At 45.6% G+C, this 19,320-nt stretch overlaps 1 protein-coding gene across 1 annotated transcript in view; it reads left to right on the top strand.

The window, feature by feature from the left end:
- The window catches only part of LOC128718694 (nephrin-like), an 80,918-nt gene that overhangs the window by 8,674 nt on the left and 52,924 nt on the right, over positions 1-19,320 (top strand). Inside the window, exon 3 of the mRNA XM_053812313.1 lies at positions 3,637-3,695. Within this exon, the coding sequence (XP_053668288.1) occupies positions 3,637-3,695 (59 nt within the window). The remainder of the gene's footprint in view (positions 1-3,636; positions 3,696-19,320) is intronic.

Genomic DNA, 19,320 nt, shown 5'->3' on the forward strand with positions numbered 1-19,320 from the left:
GAGAGTCATTTGAGTGACGGGGCTGCCAAAAAAAAGGGCTTAGGAACTTCCAAAACAACTCACGCTCGGTAGGACCGTTTCCCCGGAATCGGAAACGGCGACTAGAGAGTCTATGAAGGCAAAAGATGAAAAAAGCAAATGAAAAAAAGCATGTAACAAATTAGATATAATTCTTATCAATCTAAAGCATCACTTAAACAAGCGCCCACCATCGTTTCCCTTTGTGCAAGATTCGGCAATCAACCGTCGCTTTGTCCGTGCGGCTGACAAGCCGAAGAACCCTCCTTGGACTAAATTTTCTTTTTCCATCCCAGTGCCGCGTCGAGGGGGCACCATTTTGTATGTGTTTGTGTGTGTGTGTGTTACTTTGCTTTTCCCTTCAAATAACGCAACGCACGCCGTGACCGTACTTATCGCTCACTAGGTGGTATCGAAGCAATGGAAGGATGTTTGCTGGAAGATGGTACGATTTAGAACGGGGAACGAGAGCTGAGGTGAATTGAAAATAAGCAAATAACACACGCTACGCCAAGTGTTGGTAGAATTATGAAGGCGAAGAACAGTACCGAACGTCTCCTGCACGCACGCCGTACAGCTGTTTATATCGTGCTGATGTTGCATGGTAGCTACATCTCCTACTGAGCAGTAGGCGACTTAGCGTATTCTGTTTGTTGCACATGTTCCACTTATTAGTTCCCTGCGACGGTGGCTCTCTATCGCTCTTTCTTAGTCTTAGCTAATTTCACGCCCGTCTTTTACTTTCCACCGATCATATTATGCCATGCGAGACGCACTAGCACGGTACGAACAACTATCCTCGTTGGTTACGATTAAGGAACTCATGGAGTACGGCGGGAATGATGCACACAAGAGTTGACCGGTCGGTTCAAATTATGTGTGTTGCGTGAGTTAAGTAAATTGTTCAGACAAATGTTGTGAATAATCGCTTCCTTTCATAAATATATTCGTATATTTGTACGTAGAAGCGCATCTTTTACTATGAAAATTTAACGATCCAAATCATGCTTCAAAGCGGAGACGAGTTGTGTTTACTAGTGGTGGACAACGTTCAGAAGTTTGTTCCGTTCCGCGAACGGATCGTTTGGAACTAATGTTTCGAATGTTTCAATTCAGCATTTCAGAGTGTCAAAAAACCACAATTTCCACTCAAAAACGAGCAATTTGAACATGGCTTCGCTGGTTCACTAAGAGATTTTGCGAGAGAGAAGTGAGTAAATTTGCTTCAATAAGTAATATACTGTATTCCTGCGTGTATAACACCACCTTTTATATCTTCAACTGTTTTATAGAAATGGAGGGATGGTGTTATACCATAAAGAAAACATTTTAAAATTAGTTTCAACAGTGTAGAGCGAGCTTTAGAAATTTTTATTGCATCATAGCGCTTATAAGGACATACGCTTATTTCAGGGACTTCGACATTAAATGTAGCATCCCGCAAGTAAAAAAGCTAGGCTACAAGCGGTTCCATTTTGCAATCGAAAAGGTTCATTTTTATGACAATGTACTCTATTACAACTAAATTGTTTGCCTATTCTAACGATAATTTTCATTAGTAAATCGCGAGCAATCGTCCACCCGAAACTTTGCCAATAATACATAAATCAGCTCAATGATATCAATTTCATCGATCATCTGTGGGAAAATCGATAGTTGAAAAATTATTTTCTGCACATGAAAGTATTACAAAAACATGTTCCGCATGTTCCGAACGGTCCACTCCTGACCAAGTTCGTACCGATATGCCCATCACTAGTATTGATTAGTAAAATTTATTTAGCTCAATGTTTGTCTGTGAACGAATCAATTGAAGCAATCGTTCCTTAACACCGGTTTGGAACGAATTTGTTCCCGCAAATAGTGAAAATAGAATGAATGCTTCCCATTCCCACTAAGACGGCAGACGGGAAACTTCCGACCCCAATCAGGATGTCGTGATTGCGGCCCATAAGCTATATTCAGAACAATCAGCATTCAGAAACCCATTGAAAGAGGGAACAAAAATAGTTCTGATTGCCTTCTATTATTCATAACGCTTGGTTCGGCACGGTTTGAGGTGTGTGTGTGTGTGGTGCTCATTATCTGTCGATGCTTATGCAGTTGCATGCACGCTAGCGGATTATGTTCCCTAGCCCCAGGTTGTCCGATCGGTGCCATCGGTTGCGAACTGACGATGGGGAGGGGGATGAGTGCATGCGATTGTGGATCTCAATTGAAAGCAACCATTGAAAGTGACCGGTCAACAGACTATGGCTTAATTGGGCAGGGCTGTTATAATAACCGTATCTACTGTCTGCTACTTCTACCACACACACATACCCACGCCAAAGGACACTACGAACCCACCGGACATATCTCCATTGTCCGGTGGTGTGTAAGAAAACATGATGTCATGCGGATGTGTGGAGCCTTCATGGTTTCCTTTTGGTGTCCGGAGTAGCACATCCGTCTTGGCGTTCACACTAACTGTTAAATCATGCTGATAAGGGTTGCTGCTGAATTAATTTTAATTATGTCTCCTTTGACCATTGGATTGCTTGCTCTCTCTCTCTCATTCGCTCTCGCTTTGGATGATAAAATTGGATCGCACTGACCAACTGACCAAAGGAGTGCGTAAGCAAGGATATCGTAAGAACGCCTTGATGGCGAATGGTGTACTGCAATGATGCGAGTATGTGTGCTGCCATGCATAACACATAACGACACAATACCAGTGCGTGACATTTGGTGCAAGCGGTACGAATGATCCAGTATCGAAATGGCCTAGTTTGTGCTCGTCCGTGTTTTGTGACACTCGGGAAGCGGGACATTAAATTCCCAGCGCTTTTGCGGCCCGATCACTAGCGCCTCTCCAACATGGCCGCTGTTGAACATCGGAGCTTCCTTCTCGGTATCCACGAGGACATCCATTAGTGTGCACGGGCGACTGAACGCTCCCGCCCGTGAACGTAGTGCGCGAATCAATAGCGTTAAACTATTGCTATCTTCACACTTCATTGATGTCGCGATTAGCTGAGGTTCGCAGCAAATCATCGCGCACGACACCAAAGAAGTACCGCCGAGCGTTTAAGCTCGCACCGGAACCCATCACCAAACACGCCGCACCAGCTTATCCCACCCAGGGCTGCCGAAAGACGCGCGTAAATGTGATTGGTTTGGCGTTGATTGCACCCAGCCAGGGACCAGTATCCACGATCAAAAACAGCTCCGAGCATCGCGTTTTGTGCGACCGAAAGCCCACAGCGTATCCACCGCCGGGGTCTGATTTCAATCGATATCTCGCAAAATGCTTTGATCTATTCGGCGCTTTCGCCGTTTGAGTTCTGAACCCTCGGGTGGGAGGGCGGAAGGTTTCAGCGACAGGTGGGAATTGTTTTGCTGGCTTCGCGAGTGACGTTCTTGTTAAATTGAAACCTCGTCTTCCAACGCGGCACGCAGGGTGAAGTACGCATTCGTGGAAAATTCTTTTCCCCGAACACCATCATTAATCTCGAGTGTGCTTTACAGGAATTATTGTTCTGCAGCGTACGATCTTCTAAAAAAACACCATTCCCTCCCCACAGCAATATCACTAACGGTTTCACCTTTTTTTTCTCCCTTCTTTCTCTTACGCAGGAATACCAAAATGAATCTACAAACGCTGTTGATAAGACTTTTAACACCAATTCTAACAGGTAAGTAAAGTGTAATCTGTAAAGCTTAAGCGCTCCCTCACACTTGGTTACGTTCGTGGGGTTGGAAAAGTTCCCGGTACTGGAACTGGAGAGTTCGTTTTGGGGGGCGGGAGATGGAAATTTACTTACTGTGTCTCTGCTGAGTTAAAAACGAATCAACAAACTTTTGCCTCCTTGCGGGTGTCTCAAACGTCCATTACTTGCAAATGTGACGATGCGAACCGGCGTTCCATTTGTCTTTTCATTATCACGCATTTCCCTCCAGTGGGGATGTTGTTTTGTTGCTTTCCTTTGTGACCGGGGGTCCCAAACACTACCGAATGGTAAATTGAAAACCGGACTTCCCTCTCTCTCTCTCTCTCTCTCTCTCTCTCTCTCTCTGCCCTTTAGTTTTCCGTTTTTACCCGTACGTTTGTGACATAGTCACATGCCACATGACTTCCGGCGAGATTTGCCCTGTTTTAGCACGATGCGGACGCACAGGCTCTCCTACGCAAGGCGCAATAATTCTTGATTAAAATCAAATAAAACTATTTTATTAAATATCCTTTTTCCATTTCGAAACGTCCTTTTGATGTCAGGTCGGTGAGGCTCTTGCTCCTTTGTTCACTGTGTGAGTGTGTGTTTTTTTACGTTCACCTTTCCAGCAGTGTGCTGGGGTTTTTATTGGAGGTTTGTGTTGGCTTTCTCCCTCTCTCTGTCTGTGTGGGAAGCTGTTTTAAGTGCAAGAAACTTCGTCGCATTTTGTATAGTGCAGCTTTGCTCAACCATCGCTATTGCTTGCACCCGTGGCTTGTTGGAGGTCATGCATTTCGGATTCGAAGAAGATAGTTGGGTTCTCGAGCAGTAGCAGCACGGAGCACGGGAGGTTTGAGTGCATGGGCTCAAACAAACCCTTGGGCCCCCGCCATGACAGACGCCATGGCACCGGTACCGTATTCTTGGTGGAAGTTGAGAACCACCCGGTGTATGGGTGTTGCAATGTTCTAGTTTTCTCACACCATTTCGTAGCGATAAAACGGCATCACTTGTGCAGGGCAGCGGGCAATGATAAAGACGAACGGGATGTGAACGGGTTGGTTTTTTTCCGATAGGGTTTCTTTGCTTTGGGCTCTCCTGCACAAAGGGACGATCTGACAGAAAAGTGCTGACGGTGGTACCGGCATGGAGTGAAGAGAATGAAATGACGGCCCTTCGCTTGCGCTTAGACGGGTAGGTGGTGGCAATGGCGGTGGAAGAAAGGACGGAGCGGGAAGAGACTTTTGTACAGCCCGTTTCGAGATCGTTTTGCACAAGAAAGCCACACGGATGGGTTTCGTCTCGTTGCGAAGAACCCCCCTTTCGGAAGATCGGTATCGGAGGTGGAATCTTGTCTCAAAATCTTTTATGCTAAGATTTTATTCAAGACCACCCCGCAATACACACTCCCACCGGCTCAGTACCTCTTGCTCTCTTGGTTGTGTTGTACAAGCGTCTTATGGATGCTTCTGTTCATGGGAGGATATTCAAAACTGGAGCATCAGGGAGTTGTGCTCCACTGCCGCATGTGGCAAGAATCTTCACGATGCGAACTTTGTAAAGCATCCACACACACACACACACAGACACTTACACTCGCATAATAATGTCGGGATCGAACATTCCCACACCAACGAAACATCAGCCATATCGACGAACGCATGTGTGTTAGCGACCATCGCACAAAAGGGAGCCTCACACTGCTATGGCTTCACTCTCTCAAGCACATGGTGACATAAATTTTCATCCTTGCTCTTGAATTCAATTTCGACATTGTCTTCCCCCGGCGGAGCAGCACTGATGGTAACGGTTCTGTGAACCTTATTGCCATCGTCTCCTAGAGACTTTCAGAGACAACACGAATGAGCTTGAAACCCCCCCCCCCCCCCCCATAAAACTGCAGGAGGTACGCCATCACACACCACTAGAAGTCGTGATCCTATGGGTAAAAAGTCTACCAAAAAAAGAAGGACGAAAGAAGCAAGGATGTCCCCTAGAAGATGTCGATGCGTAGAAATGTTTCGTTGCATGGAGGTTAAACCTCCCAAGAAGGGGGAAGCGGGAGGGTTGTGAGGGTGGGACACGACTTTTGAACGCAAATTATGCTACCATTGGCAACAAATCGTTCCAGATTGTGTTGGTACTGTCGTTCGCTCGAGCAGGTCGTTTACTCGCGCGCATAATGAGCTCGCACCGTGGCGTGGTGCGTATTGGCGGGATGCGTCGCGTAATGGAATTATGGGTTCGGAAGGTTTGTTTTTTTTTTGTGCTGGAAGGAAGCTGCTATAAAATGGCAATTGATTTAAGGAGTTGTACTGTACCCTGGCAAATCCTTTGATGAAGCGACGCCTTGCGAGTTTGTAAGTGGAACCTTTTAAGTGTGTTTGTCTCTTGTTACGCGTTGAGAGCTTGACGGTGTTTGTTTCCGAAGGTTTGCAGCACAATGTGATTCCATGAGTTTAAAGGTAGCCTACCAGAATTTGTTTCCCAAAGTGTAGGAATTATGCGTTAAAAGCGATTTTTTCCTTTGTTTCCCTTTAAACCGTTCAATCCCTTTCGGGAATGATGCTTTTAAAGTGTCGTCGTTTTATTTTTTACTCCCTTTTTGTTGCAGCGGTCCATGACTTTAGCGATCGCTGTTACGCCCCGGTCCCGGAAGTGTATCATAAACGATTGCGAAAAGCTTTTCCGATTCATCCGAAAACCTGATGAATAATTCACACCATCGGAACGGGTGCTGCCATTGAAGCTTGGCAGCTTCAAGCAGCTCATCGTCACCGTAAAATCGGATCGGTAGCCTGGCACTCGCATAATGCCTGTGTGTGTGTGTGTGTGTGTGTTTTGATGTATGGGTATGGCGTATGTGCGCTGGAGTGTGTACAGTGTGTACGGTAAAATCGGCAGCTGGAAGAACAACATTTTCCCAAGCTTCCTGTCCCTACCCCAGTGCCCACCGTATCCTGGAAAACGCTGCGTTGCGTCGTTCATGGCAAGGGCTCAACGGTGATGTATGAAGCCGAGTTGTAGCTTTATTTTCTGCATTCGTTTCGGCACGGTTTAGCTGTAAGGCGACGCTATCCTCCACTGACCGTGATAATGATCTGAAATTTATTTTCCCCCCTTTGCAAACGAAAAAAATAAAGCTCCCAAAACTCCGGCCAGTGACGGAAAATCCTTTCCATTGCGGCGTGGGTTTTTTTCACCTCGGGTAGGTTTTCTTTTTTTGTGTGGATTTTCTGCAATTCGTAGGCACTATGGATAGGATAAGAAGCAAATCGCAATACAAAAGGATGCTGGAGAAGCGTTCCCAACCGTTATTTCTTTTGTGGCGTTTGTTTCCCGATTGTACCGTATCGATAGTGGGGGTTTATGAGGTTCGTCGAAAAAGTCGATGAGTTGAGAGTCTAGATTCGGGTGAAAAATGATGTCCAGCTACATGCTGGTGATGTAGTCAGCTTTTGCAATGAAAACGAATCATGTGAATGGAATGTGATGATAAACTATCTTTCAAATTGTTGAACCTTTTCTGCGGAGCATTCTATTTCCTCAACGTTATCATGCTGCATTCTTTATCCAATACGCCTATTTGGTGTAATATAATTAAATGAAATGAATATCAGTAAGATTGTTTCGCTTTAATAAGAAACTGTATCAATACGAGAGCTTTGATCTCGAGAACCTTCTTAATAAGAAATATACTGGCGTGATTGAATTCTCTGGTTTTACACGACCTACCATGTAGTCAGAAATGGTAGGCAGCTGACCTCTTGAAGTTCCAGTGCCGATAAAGGATAAGTGTCACCCAAAATATGGGTGACGGCTTTATGCATTAGGAGTTAAATATTCGGTTACATTTTTTATTTGGAATTGATAGAACTTTTTTTTTTAATACACCCTTTTTGTAACCAATCTTTGCTAATCATTTTATGGAAGTTTTGTGTTTTCATTATTGTATTGTTTTAGAATTTAACAGACAAGCAGATATTTATTTGGAGTTTTGGGGATTGCGACAGTGAAATTTTGGGACCTCATGATAGGCATCAAAATAGCTAACCACCTATGGGTCAGGTATTTTAAATCCTTGCTGAAATTGTAGTGTCGTAGTTAGAAGCAGAAAAACAACCCTTGCAGCGTATGATCCTGATGGGATTCGATCCACATCCTTGGGGGATTTTTTTGCCGGAGACCGAGTCACCATTCCTTAGAACCAACTGAAGCACCAACGACACAAATTATATCAGTTTAGGTCTTTTCGCTAACAATCTTCGATGCATGGTACGAAAAGTTGATAACTTTATTATTTAGTTTCCTTTCTAATGCTCTTGAAGCATTATTTTATGGAAATACAATGGTTCTAGCCGGTATTGTTTCCCTCCAAAGCTTTTAATGGATTAGCCATATTTCCGCCCAAGTATGTCTAGTATGGCAATTTATCTGCACTTGAATAACTTTATCTTATCCGCTAACCCAAATTAGACGGCCGTCTTCCGCCTTTCCCCGGGCGGACGTCGGAAGTGTTGTCTTCTTGTTCTCCTTCCCCAAATGTCGAAACTTTAAATCGGCCACATCAAATAACCATCACAGCACACGCGAAGCATGATGGGGTTTTCGGCTCGGTTTTTTTTTCCACGATCTCATTTCCATAATCATGGCGTTCTGATTTGGCTAAAGTTCGTGCTGGTGTGCGTGTTTATTTAGTGTCAATCGCTAGTGAACCCCAACGGTGATGGGCAATTTGGAGCTCTTTTTTTTTCCTCGGAGCCACGTATCTCCGCAACGCGCTGGCGTCGGATACACTTACGCATTGAGCAATATTGGCCCGGATGGATGAACGGGTGGTTCTCATGGTTGCAGAGAATGGGTTATCGCCGGTATAAGGCAGTATGAAAACGCATCACTGGGGGTACGGGGGGAGGTGCCAAAATGGCGGCAAGAACAAGCGGCTCAAAACTAGCAAAAACGTGTATCGCTCGGCTGCGGGCGATGATGTTGTGCATTTGCATATTGATGATAATTTCAATTTGCCATTCCTTAAGCAGAAAAGTGCCAGTTTGACAACAAACCGAGCATGTCAGGTTCGATTTTTTTGCTGTTTGCTGCAACCAAGGCTAATATCGTTCTCCCTCCATTTCACTCTGTCGAGCACCGAGAAACTCCGCTCGAGCGCTTGGCCAGGGTGAACGAAGCACGCGTTCAAAGCTGTTCAGCTTATCATTTGGCAAATGCGGCGCTCATTTAACCGCTTAGCCAAGGTTTGTTCGCTTACCGCTTGACCTTCTTTCCGCCGGCTAAGATCAACCAGGGACGCAAACCGTGAGCGTGAAACGGGCACGCTTCGGGAATAAAAACCGTCTCCATTCGCGTAGATTGACGTAGATAGCTAGTTCGCTTCGGAACGGCCAGCGGGCCATCCCTAATTGGGCAATGGGTGACGCGTGTTGTTGAGCTGGCACGCAGTGTAAAAAAACTTTTCAACAGCACGCTGCTTTTCCATTCCATGGTGGACGTCGAGGTCGGCAAGGAAGCAGCAAGGAAGTATTTCCCTCCCAACCGAGCACTGGTGGTGATACAAAATTGCCCATCAAGCGTTATCCTGGCAGTGTTCGGTTTCGGTGCGTTTGCGTTTCGTGCGATGTTGTTTTTGTTTTTTTGGCCATGGGTTTTCCCGGCATTAGTGGCACAATTTTCACAATTCCGCTTCCAGCCTGGTTTGAAGAAGCTTCAAGGAAGCAGTCATCATCAACCGCATTGATTGACAGCTAGCAAATGAGCGAAGATTAATAGGTTTTTTTTTGTAGGTGGTAGAATCTTCGCACCGGATGAAACGTTCGCTGAACCGTGCGGGCCAGACCGTGAGATAAGGACGGGAGCGTGAGAGACCGAGCGAGGGATGGGTAGAATGAAAATGAAAAGCCAATGTCGGTGTGGTGAAACGTGGGTAGAAAGTAAAGAAGAATGGCTAATGGTACCACGTGGACCCATCCAAGATGGGAGCGACGCGCACACGGGGACCGGAAAAAGCTCGGCTGTGGACGTGACTCAGGGGGATTTGAAATGGAAGCTTTCAGAAAAACGCGGCCCTCGACGGGCTCAAAATGACATCTCGATGCGAATGAAGGAGCAAGGAACATCGGAACAACGGAAAATACAAAAAGCAAGGCCACTTTCTTGTGCGTGCTCCGTTTCGTCCTTTGCAGTGCGTCCAACACCTAACAGTGTGGCCAGACGTGGAAAACGGGGTACTAGCGAAAATCGCAGGCTGGCTTTTCCGCCTTTTTCCCGTAAGTGACGCACAAATACGCACACACACGCAGCGCGAGTTGTGTGTATGTGTGCAGATCTGGTCCCCCCTCGGGGGAAAGAGAGAAAATCCATCGACCGTCACAACAACCGCAATGCGGTAAAATTTTACAATAATGTTTTGAAAGCATCCGGCCGGTCCACATCCCGCGTTTCGTGCTGGTACCGCGAACGATTTCGGTACCGGGAGCGTGTGGTGCCGCGCTTATCTTCCACACCGAATCACGGACGAGCTTTGGTGCTATCTTCGGCAAAGGGGTGCTTTCCCCCCCCCCCCCCCCCTACCGACACCCTGACGTCCTGTCGACATCATCAACCACCCCTGGATGGGGTGGTGTATCGCCATTGCGTCCGATGTCAAGATGTTGGTGGTGATTAGAAAAATGACTGCCGGAAATGGTGACGTGCGTGTGACACCGACCGACTGGAGGAGACGCATCCCGGGGCGATGTAAATGGTTTGGTTCTGGAACGATTTATTCTGCAGCAGGGCTGTGTGTGCTGATAAAAATCGAACAACGATTAATCGCAGGGAATCGTGGTGCCACGATGCGGTGGGTTGGGATGACATCCGATTGGCAGAAGTTTGTGGGTTTTGTGGTAACAATTGGAGTGGAATAGATTACTGAGGCGTTGATGTTGTATGGTGCGGTCGGTCTCTCTTTCGGTGCTGCTAAAACGGGGTGAATGGAGATTATGCTGCAGTAACCAAGAGAGGGAATTATGTCTATTTTTGGGACTCCGGCAGTGGGGTGGTTATTTATGCAGGGTTTGATTATCCTTGACTTGTTTTTAAGAGGTTACATTCGTGGGGATTATGAAGAAGTTTAGTGATTTAGTGATGGGTAGTACGCTTACTCTGCGGGAGTCAGAACGATCCAACTCCGGCAAACTTCTGAGTCGACTTCGGATCATGTCTGGACTTCACAAAATGATGTCGATTTATCACAGATGACAAGAACACTCAGGGTGATGGTAGAAGATGACATTTTTCTGTGGGTCGCTGGTCGGAGAATGAATTATTTTGCTGTTCAATCGGAAGATTCCAGAGTAATCCGCGGAGTTGAATTTCGATGTTTAAAGCCTTAGTATACTATTCCTTCCGTCGCTGTCCTGAATGGAGAATTTTAGAGTTTCCGACCCGCACCGGAGTTTACTGCGGAATATCCGAACTATTTTTCTTTCGGCCGGTGTTCGGAATAAAGAGTTTAGTAGTATTCGAGACGACCGGGAAGAGTCCAGAGATAAGTATCGGAGTTTGCTTCGTAATATCCTTGGAGTAGAATGTGCTTTATTTTCACAGCTTTAGTGAACTTTTTTCTCGGTCGGTGGCCGGAATGGTGAGTTTTATGGGTCCGATCCGATTTGAATCGGAAGAGTCCAGAACTATTCAAAGCATCGCAGTTTACAGCAGAATATCCTTGGAGTTGAAATCGAACTTTCAAAGACTTGATGAACCCATCCCAGAGTTCCCATCACTACGTCGACTATACAGTACACTAATCAATATGTTAAAATGTAGGATATATCATGATCATAAATATATCGTCCGTATAATTAAATAATACATGTCAGGCTTGAACATAGAATTGTATATTAAGCGTGAGCTTAACTCTTTCCCGAATAAAATGCTATAATCGTAGATTTATCGTTTTAATTTCTTCTTCGTGCGCAGTTCACCCCAAATAAAGATACAGATGATGTGTCTCATAAATTATTTCCATATCATTTAAAAATTAACTTCTCCGACTCTGAGCCGGGTTTCGTTTTTTTTTTTGGAGGGAGTTGCTAGCAAATGTGTGCCTGTAATATAACCATATGTTGCGAACATAAGAACCATGTAGCGGTTATGCTTCCTTTTCCTTTTCCATCTGCGTTGGTCGTGGTACGATGTTGTGACGTTGGGTTTTTTTTACCCCTTAATACATCTCCTATTGGGACGCTTTTCGTGAGAAGAAGGTTGGAATCTGGATTTTTTTGTTGTTGGCCACACCAATTTGAAAACCACATTCTCTTGTCCGGTATACACAATGTTTCTCTTTCCCTTTTCGCTACCGGTTTGTGGTACTTTCAAAATTGTTGGTTGCTTTGCAAAATAGTCCTGGGACACTTGACTTGCTGGGTCTGGGTAGGGACTCCTGCAGCAGGGTACAGAGAGCATAAGCGTGAGAGTGAAAGAATCCTCACGGTGGGAGCAAAACGGTAAAACAAGTGGTTGCCAAACATTTGTGTAGCACCGGTGGTGCACCGCATGGTGGCATCCGCTTTTGTGCATCCGTGGTCGTCCTGGTCGTCGGGATGGGTAGGCAAACACAGTTTTTTCCCCATAGTTTGGCTACTTCTTTCCCGCACGGGAAGGTTTATTTTTCACTAACGAACGAAGGTTAACCCAACTCTAGCTCGTGTGTCTTGGGACCCGAGGCAGCAACTTCCACAGTACGCCCAGGAAACACACACTGAAGTAATTTGGCTGAAATTTGCGTTTCATTTGCATCTTCCCAAGCCGGCAGCATGTGTTATTCCTGCGTACATGTAGCACAGTTAGTTGAGGTTGTTTTTTTTTTTCAATGATTGAAGGCTTGCTAACATATGTGGCGCAGGTTTGCTCCACCGCCTAGAGTAGTGACCCCCCGGAGGTATGCTCTTGCGCTCACGGAGTTTGTGTCTTTATGACTGGAAATGAGCACTTTTGGAAGGCATTTGAAATGGGCCGTACTGCTGGTCCGGAAGGTTCACATGAAACTTAGAAATGGTTAGATGGATAAATAAAATAACACATAACCGTACAGCAGGGGTAGGGAAAAAACAACCTCTACATAAACACACACACACAACTGTTCCATCATCCACGGTGGAACCCTTTCAGTGCGCGATGGCATAACGCAAAGCAGATGGTAAATTGATCGAGTGGAATGAGATGATTTGCTTCTCCACGATCGGACAGCCGGATCGAAAAGGCGTAAAAAATGGGATGATACTATCAACACGCTCGGTGGTGTGATGATGGCGGCCACGCGTGTACCTATGTGTGTGTGTGCTGTGGGTTAACACATTAAGCAAACTGCGGTTGGCGCATCCGACAACGATCTATAATTATAAAGATTTATTTCACATAAACAGCACCTAGCCAAAACTGGCGGGTTGGCGAGCGGAGGAGCATCGCTTCATCATCCGTATTGGGACGTGTGGGTCCCGGTTAATGAGTGTGATATGTGCTATTAACGCAGCACAATTTATTCAGCGTAATTATGGACCCATTTCGGGGTGGAATCGGAACGATTGTACCACCATTGGGTCGACCAGCATTGTGAGGGTGTTTTATGCTTTTTGAATAGGTGCGATAAGATAGCTAGAGGATGGTTTGAAGAACAATATACGAATTAATATTTTTATGTACTGCTGTAGAGTTTGACTGTGGGAGAATATTCCATGCATTTGGATCGAAGAAAGTTCGCTCCTAGAAACTGTAAGTCGGATTGATCGTTGGTCTTTTTGGAAAGGGCTACCAGCATGGTACGCGTGTAACCATCCAGCAGATGTTGAATCGCTTCCGGCCCGGCTGGACCGTTCCTGACAGGCAGCAGTGCTGCCTATCGTACCGCAGGTTCGTAACGACTGTGTCGACTGCTGTAAAAGGAATGAGAAGAAGATCCTTTTGTTTCCTCCGGCTCGATAAAGGACATTCTGGACACACACATATTTAGACCGTGCCGGAGAACCGTACGTTTGCGTCCCGAACGATATGAGGTACCCGGTGCATCCCGAGGGCAGAAAGATTACACACTCGCTCCTGTCAGTCGTCCCAGCACTGACAAACGCCACACAACAATGGTTCCAGGCGGCCAGAGAACTCTATCCTAATGAATGCCATGTCGAGTTTCGGGCACTTGGTTTCGGTTCCTAGCTGCCGGCCCCGGTCGGTTCCACATGCGATTCCAAGCTAACGAGCATGCAAGCCGCGAATAGCAGTGCATGTTTCATAAAGCTTTCGAGCTTTGCATGGGACAAATGAGACTGAAGTACAAAGCGAGTGGCTGTGGGGGATTCGTATGTTCTTTGAGTGGACCGAAATGATTCGAATGGGGTTAAGCAAGTGTTGGAATGTGTTCCGCAATAGAATGAATGGAAGTTTTGGTGTAAGTAATTTGGGATGGGCACACTGTTTACCAATATAAATGAGCTTAGAATTGAGTTATTTAATCTGTATTATTCAATCGGTGGTGACTTGAAGCTGATCATTGTTTTTTTAAGAATTGAAACCATTATTGGCTGAGGGTCAGTGAAAGACATAAGTATATCATGTCACAAAGTCTAATGCAGACGTTCGATGTTCCAGTGTCGGAATATTTGATGAAGTGGCCTCAAATAATATGTTTGATTTAAGTTCGTAATACAATCGAAGCTACAAGCATATTTGTGACAGTTTTCTTTAAATAGCAATTGTAATGAAGAATAATCAACTAAATTTTCGTAAAATAATCAAATATTTGGTAAAAGTTTTCCTACATTTGTTTCCAAGGATTCAGCTAAAGCATTAGGAAAAGGCTATATAGCTGCAATACAGTGATAAGAATGTTTATTAGCAATTTTATGTTTATTGTAGAATATACGATGAATCGAGTTTTTCAATCCTCTCGTAGTTCAAGGGCATCGGGATCGTAAAAGAAACACAATTTTCTTTATTTATTTACCACTCACCCACCTTCACAGCATTCCCACTACGCATTGCGTGAATCTACTAATGCAATTGAGTGGGGTGAACGTTTCTGTCTATTGACAAAGTTTTTTTTTCTCCTTTAACTTCGTGCCCGTTGACAATCGCTTGTCGCACAAACAACCGTCCCAGTCGGTGGGGTTTTGTTGCCGGAAGAATTTACGACGCACGGCTGACAAAAGTGGATCGCTTCCGAGCGGGGATCAAAACCAAAGGACGAATTGTTTCACGGCCACCACGCCCTCCCCCGGACTGTGGCCGAAACCGAAAAGTTGTTTATTTATTTTACATCCCTTCCGATGCATTAAGCGCATCTTAAGAGCTTTTCGTGAGCGGGCTGTAGAAGATTGAAGCTATTAGCCGGCCGGGATGGATCGAGAAATGATTCGCTTTTCCGATTTTACGCCTCTTACGAGCCGGAAAAGGCGAAAGTTTCGTGTTTTTTTCCGTCCCCTGTCCCGGTGACAGTGGGAAGGTGGTTGAGTTGAACGGAGGTCGGTCCGGTTGGCGCTTTGCCGGCTTTGCTGACATTTGCCTCGAACATAGTTTTGTTTTTGCGTGATAAACAATTAAAACATTTGTTCGGCAAAAGTTTCGCGCTTAGGATGAAGTTTTGGCTCGGATTTTGTGTTGGATGGCTTTCCGTGGGCCGCCGACACACTCGAAAGTCTGATTGTTTTTTATTACTGTTTTTAACTTTTCGACTGCGCTCGTCGCCCTCCCCCGGAGGCTTTTATGTTCGAAAATTTGGAGAATTTATGTTTGTCGTCCAATAAAAAGGATACTATGACGGTGGGCAAAGAATGGGTTCGGCATTCATCGAGCAGTTTTGTTTCCCGTTCGAGTTTTATTCGTTCGAGCGTCGAAAACGACTTGTGAAGCAAGTCTTCGATTAAGATAAATTAATTACGATAATGACCGCTTTGGCGTCGAATAGGCGTACGGTTGGTGTGTGCGCCCCGTCGTCGACCAGTGTTTGTGATCACGTTGGCCAAATGTTACAAACCCCGGGCTAGGGGCATGAAGTTTTGCTGATAGAATGAGCTGATAATGGTTCGCTGGTAGTAAAACAGCAGGACTATACGAGTGACGTTTGGGCTTTCGGACTTGCCTAGCAGTGACGCCTGGCACTGATAATTAGTTCGGTTTTGTGAAAGGTTGCATAAAATGTAGGTTCCAATTATGATAAACCCGAAAAGGATCCCGATAGGAAAGGCAATCCGTTGCGCTGGACGTTTGAAATATGTTCGTTCGTTCCCTATTAACCCTGTTGCATTCAGTCGGAGTCCTTTAAGTCGCATCAAGGTCCTGGTGGGTACGCTGGTCGAAGATGAAAGGAATGAATTTGATTTCCGAGACGCTCCCTGGGACGAAACTAAGCACCCCATGACTCGGACGTATTGAAACCACCTTCGAAGTACCGTTGCTCGGTCAAAACTGAACAAAATCGATCCGGTTTGGTGATTGGACAGAAAGACACTTCAAAGTTATTTGCCATGGTTCGCCATCTTCCATTCGGGTTCCATTTCCGATGACGATGGTTTTTGGTGGGGTGGGGTTTTTTGCAGCGGAATGAAGGGAAAATTCAATTCTATCGTTTGCTGCCACTCTCTCCGGAGACGGGTCAAAAGGGAAATCGACAGCAAACGCGTCTGGTTCGCTCAAACCCACCCAAAGTCCCAAATCAATCAATCAATAAAATTGTCCTAGGTATATTCGCAACTTGCTGCTGATGTACGCTCAGCGTGTATGAACGGGGTGAGCTCTGCGTTGAAATGACTCAGAATGGACTAATAAAAGTATTGATCGCCGTCTCTGGAGAGTAATATTTCTGCCTCTTTGGACTGAGTGAGAGCGTAATAATTTTAACGCGCCGAAAAATGGGATGATTGTGAAAGATATCATGTATGAAAGTTGGAGTATTGCAATAAATTTTGCTTTACGAATGACTTTATTATAATAAATCCCCATACCACCTACACAATCAGGTTATTAAATTTTTAAAAAGTAGTTCGGCCTCTATTTATGTTCAACCAAGTTTCAAGCAAGAGTTAAAAATAAAATGCTTCAAGTTTAAATTTTTAGTTCCAAAAAACGATACCAGCTTAAAATTCGTAACTCCAAATTTACCTCCACCGTTTGCAATTTCTTCCATCCGTTTGCACGAAACGTCTTGTTTCGCTTCACACTCGTTTCAGCCCTTGTTGGTGTGTAATTGTTTCTTAAAATAGAATTGCTTAACGAACCCACCGCGCCTTAATCTGGGGGATTAAATCGTGGCTCGGTGCACACAAAAGCACACAGAAACCGGCGCACACCTGCTCCGCGAGCTCGCCCAGCATTGGCAAGAAGTTAGTTTAGTAGCCGACCGGTAACTGGTCACCCTGGAGCGGAAATCCAATTAGATGTACCGTGCCTTGCCGACTTGCAGCCGAAAACAAGCTGAAACGCGTTGGACGCATATTACTTCCCAAAAGCCGGTTCCGGAGCACCGGAAGCTGCGCTTTGCGACAGAAGTTCTTGGTAGTCGAGCACAGCACAAAACTTGCCCTCTAGTTTGGGCAAGAAATTTGCCACTTGGTTTAATGAGTTTGTAATACCGAATTACTTCCTCCGAGTCCCTCCAGGTTCGAGTTTAAGATTTTAATGCTTCGCAGGTTTGGTCCGTGCAATCAGCCAGATTTGCTCGATACGATTCGAGCTAATAGAGCCAGCTTTAAAATGGGAAGAGTACCACTGTTCATGTTTCAAGCTTGATTGTGCGAAAGGTATTATATCATGCTGCGTGACGTGCTCCAATCTAAAGTAGCCAATCTTCATCTTTCAAATGTTTTTTTTTCTGAGCAAGGGGTGAGTTGGTAGCAGTTGCGGTGCAGTGAAGAAGTGACGCCTCCAAAAGCCAAACCAATCACGTGCTAATGTTCTCACGAATGTCTGTCAAAGCATCGCATTCCCATCCCATCCACTCCCTACCAAACTGCGTCTCAGACAAAAAACGGCCTGATCCGATCCTAAATGGTTGATATTGTGGCCACCAAGTTCGCATCAAATGTTGTCACCTTTTTCCAAAAATATAAACCTCCCTTGGGCGTGAGCGCGCGCAATTTCCGCTCAACTCGAAACATCCGAAGTCGCATCATCAGCATTGGTGCGACGGGGGGCAAAAAGTTTATCTCCAAATATTACGACTATTGTGGCCTTTTGCCTCGTGTCGGGCCGCTTATCGGGTTTCCACGATCGGGCGCCGAGAAAAACTGCCAACGGGGTGGAAAAACAGCTTCAGATCAGGCTGGGTGGAAACATCCAGCAACGTACGCGGTGTGTCGTGCGGGGAAGGGGGAACGGCCATCGAAGGACCCGTCCCGTGTCAATGTCGGTGACATTGGTAAAGTCAGCATCGCTTTTGGCAAGTCGCAGCCAATGTTGCCTACCGTAATGGACGGTGGAAGACTAGGGGCGGTTTGGGTAGTGAATGGTTGTGACGCAAAACTTTCGGTACTATTCGAAGGGAAAATCAAACAACCGCCACAAAAGCGGAAAACGTTACCATACGCCTTGTCAGAGGGCCGGAAATGGAGGACAGAAAGCAAAAGAAAAAAAAGAAGACATCCAACTTCCTACGCGTACCCATCGGAAAAGTGTAAAGAGCTGCACAATGAAGCCACTGGGAAAGCATGGACAGTAATGGTGGGAAATCTCCCGGTGGCTTCTTGACGGTTTTTCGGTGCGATTGCTTCAGCGGACACCCTCTCCTGTGACCCCCCTCCCCATGCTTTGCCAGTTCCTGATCCAAATCCGGATAAATGGTGGGAAAAAAGCGTAACAATTAGCCATAAATTAAATGAAGAAAAATTAAGTCGTTAACGAGACGCTGACCACACGAGCTGGTGCACCGTTTTTGTTTTTGTGCGATCGAAATTCGGAAGAAGCTGTAGCGCGGGTGCTTGGGAAATTGCACAGCTTGTTCTTGTGGCTGTGACTTTTCGTTGTAGGAGTTCGTAGCAGCCGGTTGCTTCTAAAGTGTTGGGCAGATTTACAGAAAACATCCCTCTTCTCCTAGGGTAGGGTTTCACCCTTCCGTACATAAGGCAGGTCGGTTCCAGCTCCAGTTTTGGTGGGCAGGTGGAAGCAGTTGTAAGCTTTTTCCACACCGAAAACTATCACACCATCGGGGTGGAAAAAAAAAACAATCTTCAATAAGACGTTCTGAATCCATCTCCTGTGGGGATGATGCAATGAAATGGCCCGGTGTGAACGGTGGAAGTGGAATTAAATAAAACAAAAATGATGTTACGCCTCAGGTGCTGGCAGCTGCGTTCATTTATTTCTTCTGCTTCTGCCATTTGTGTAGCGATGCATAGCGAAACCGGGCCGGAGTAGCAGCCGGAACAGCCGAGGCACAGCAATGTATATTAAAATAAAACACAATTATGAAAATGTAGCCAGCCATCACAGCCCGACAAGCAGCTCGGCAGTTCTGGGTTCGCAGCGAGACCATCCGCAAAAATAAAACGTTTTAAGCGAAATGTTAGCGGCTTACAATTGTGGGAGAGTTGTGTCAAGTCTTCAGAATCAGATATGAAGCTTTGAATAT

The sequence above is a fragment of the Anopheles marshallii genome, chromosome 2, assembly GCF_943734725.1.
Source record: "Anopheles marshallii chromosome 2, idAnoMarsDA_429_01, whole genome shotgun sequence".
Taxonomy (NCBI): Eukaryota; Metazoa; Arthropoda; class Insecta; order Diptera; family Culicidae; genus Anopheles; species Anopheles marshallii.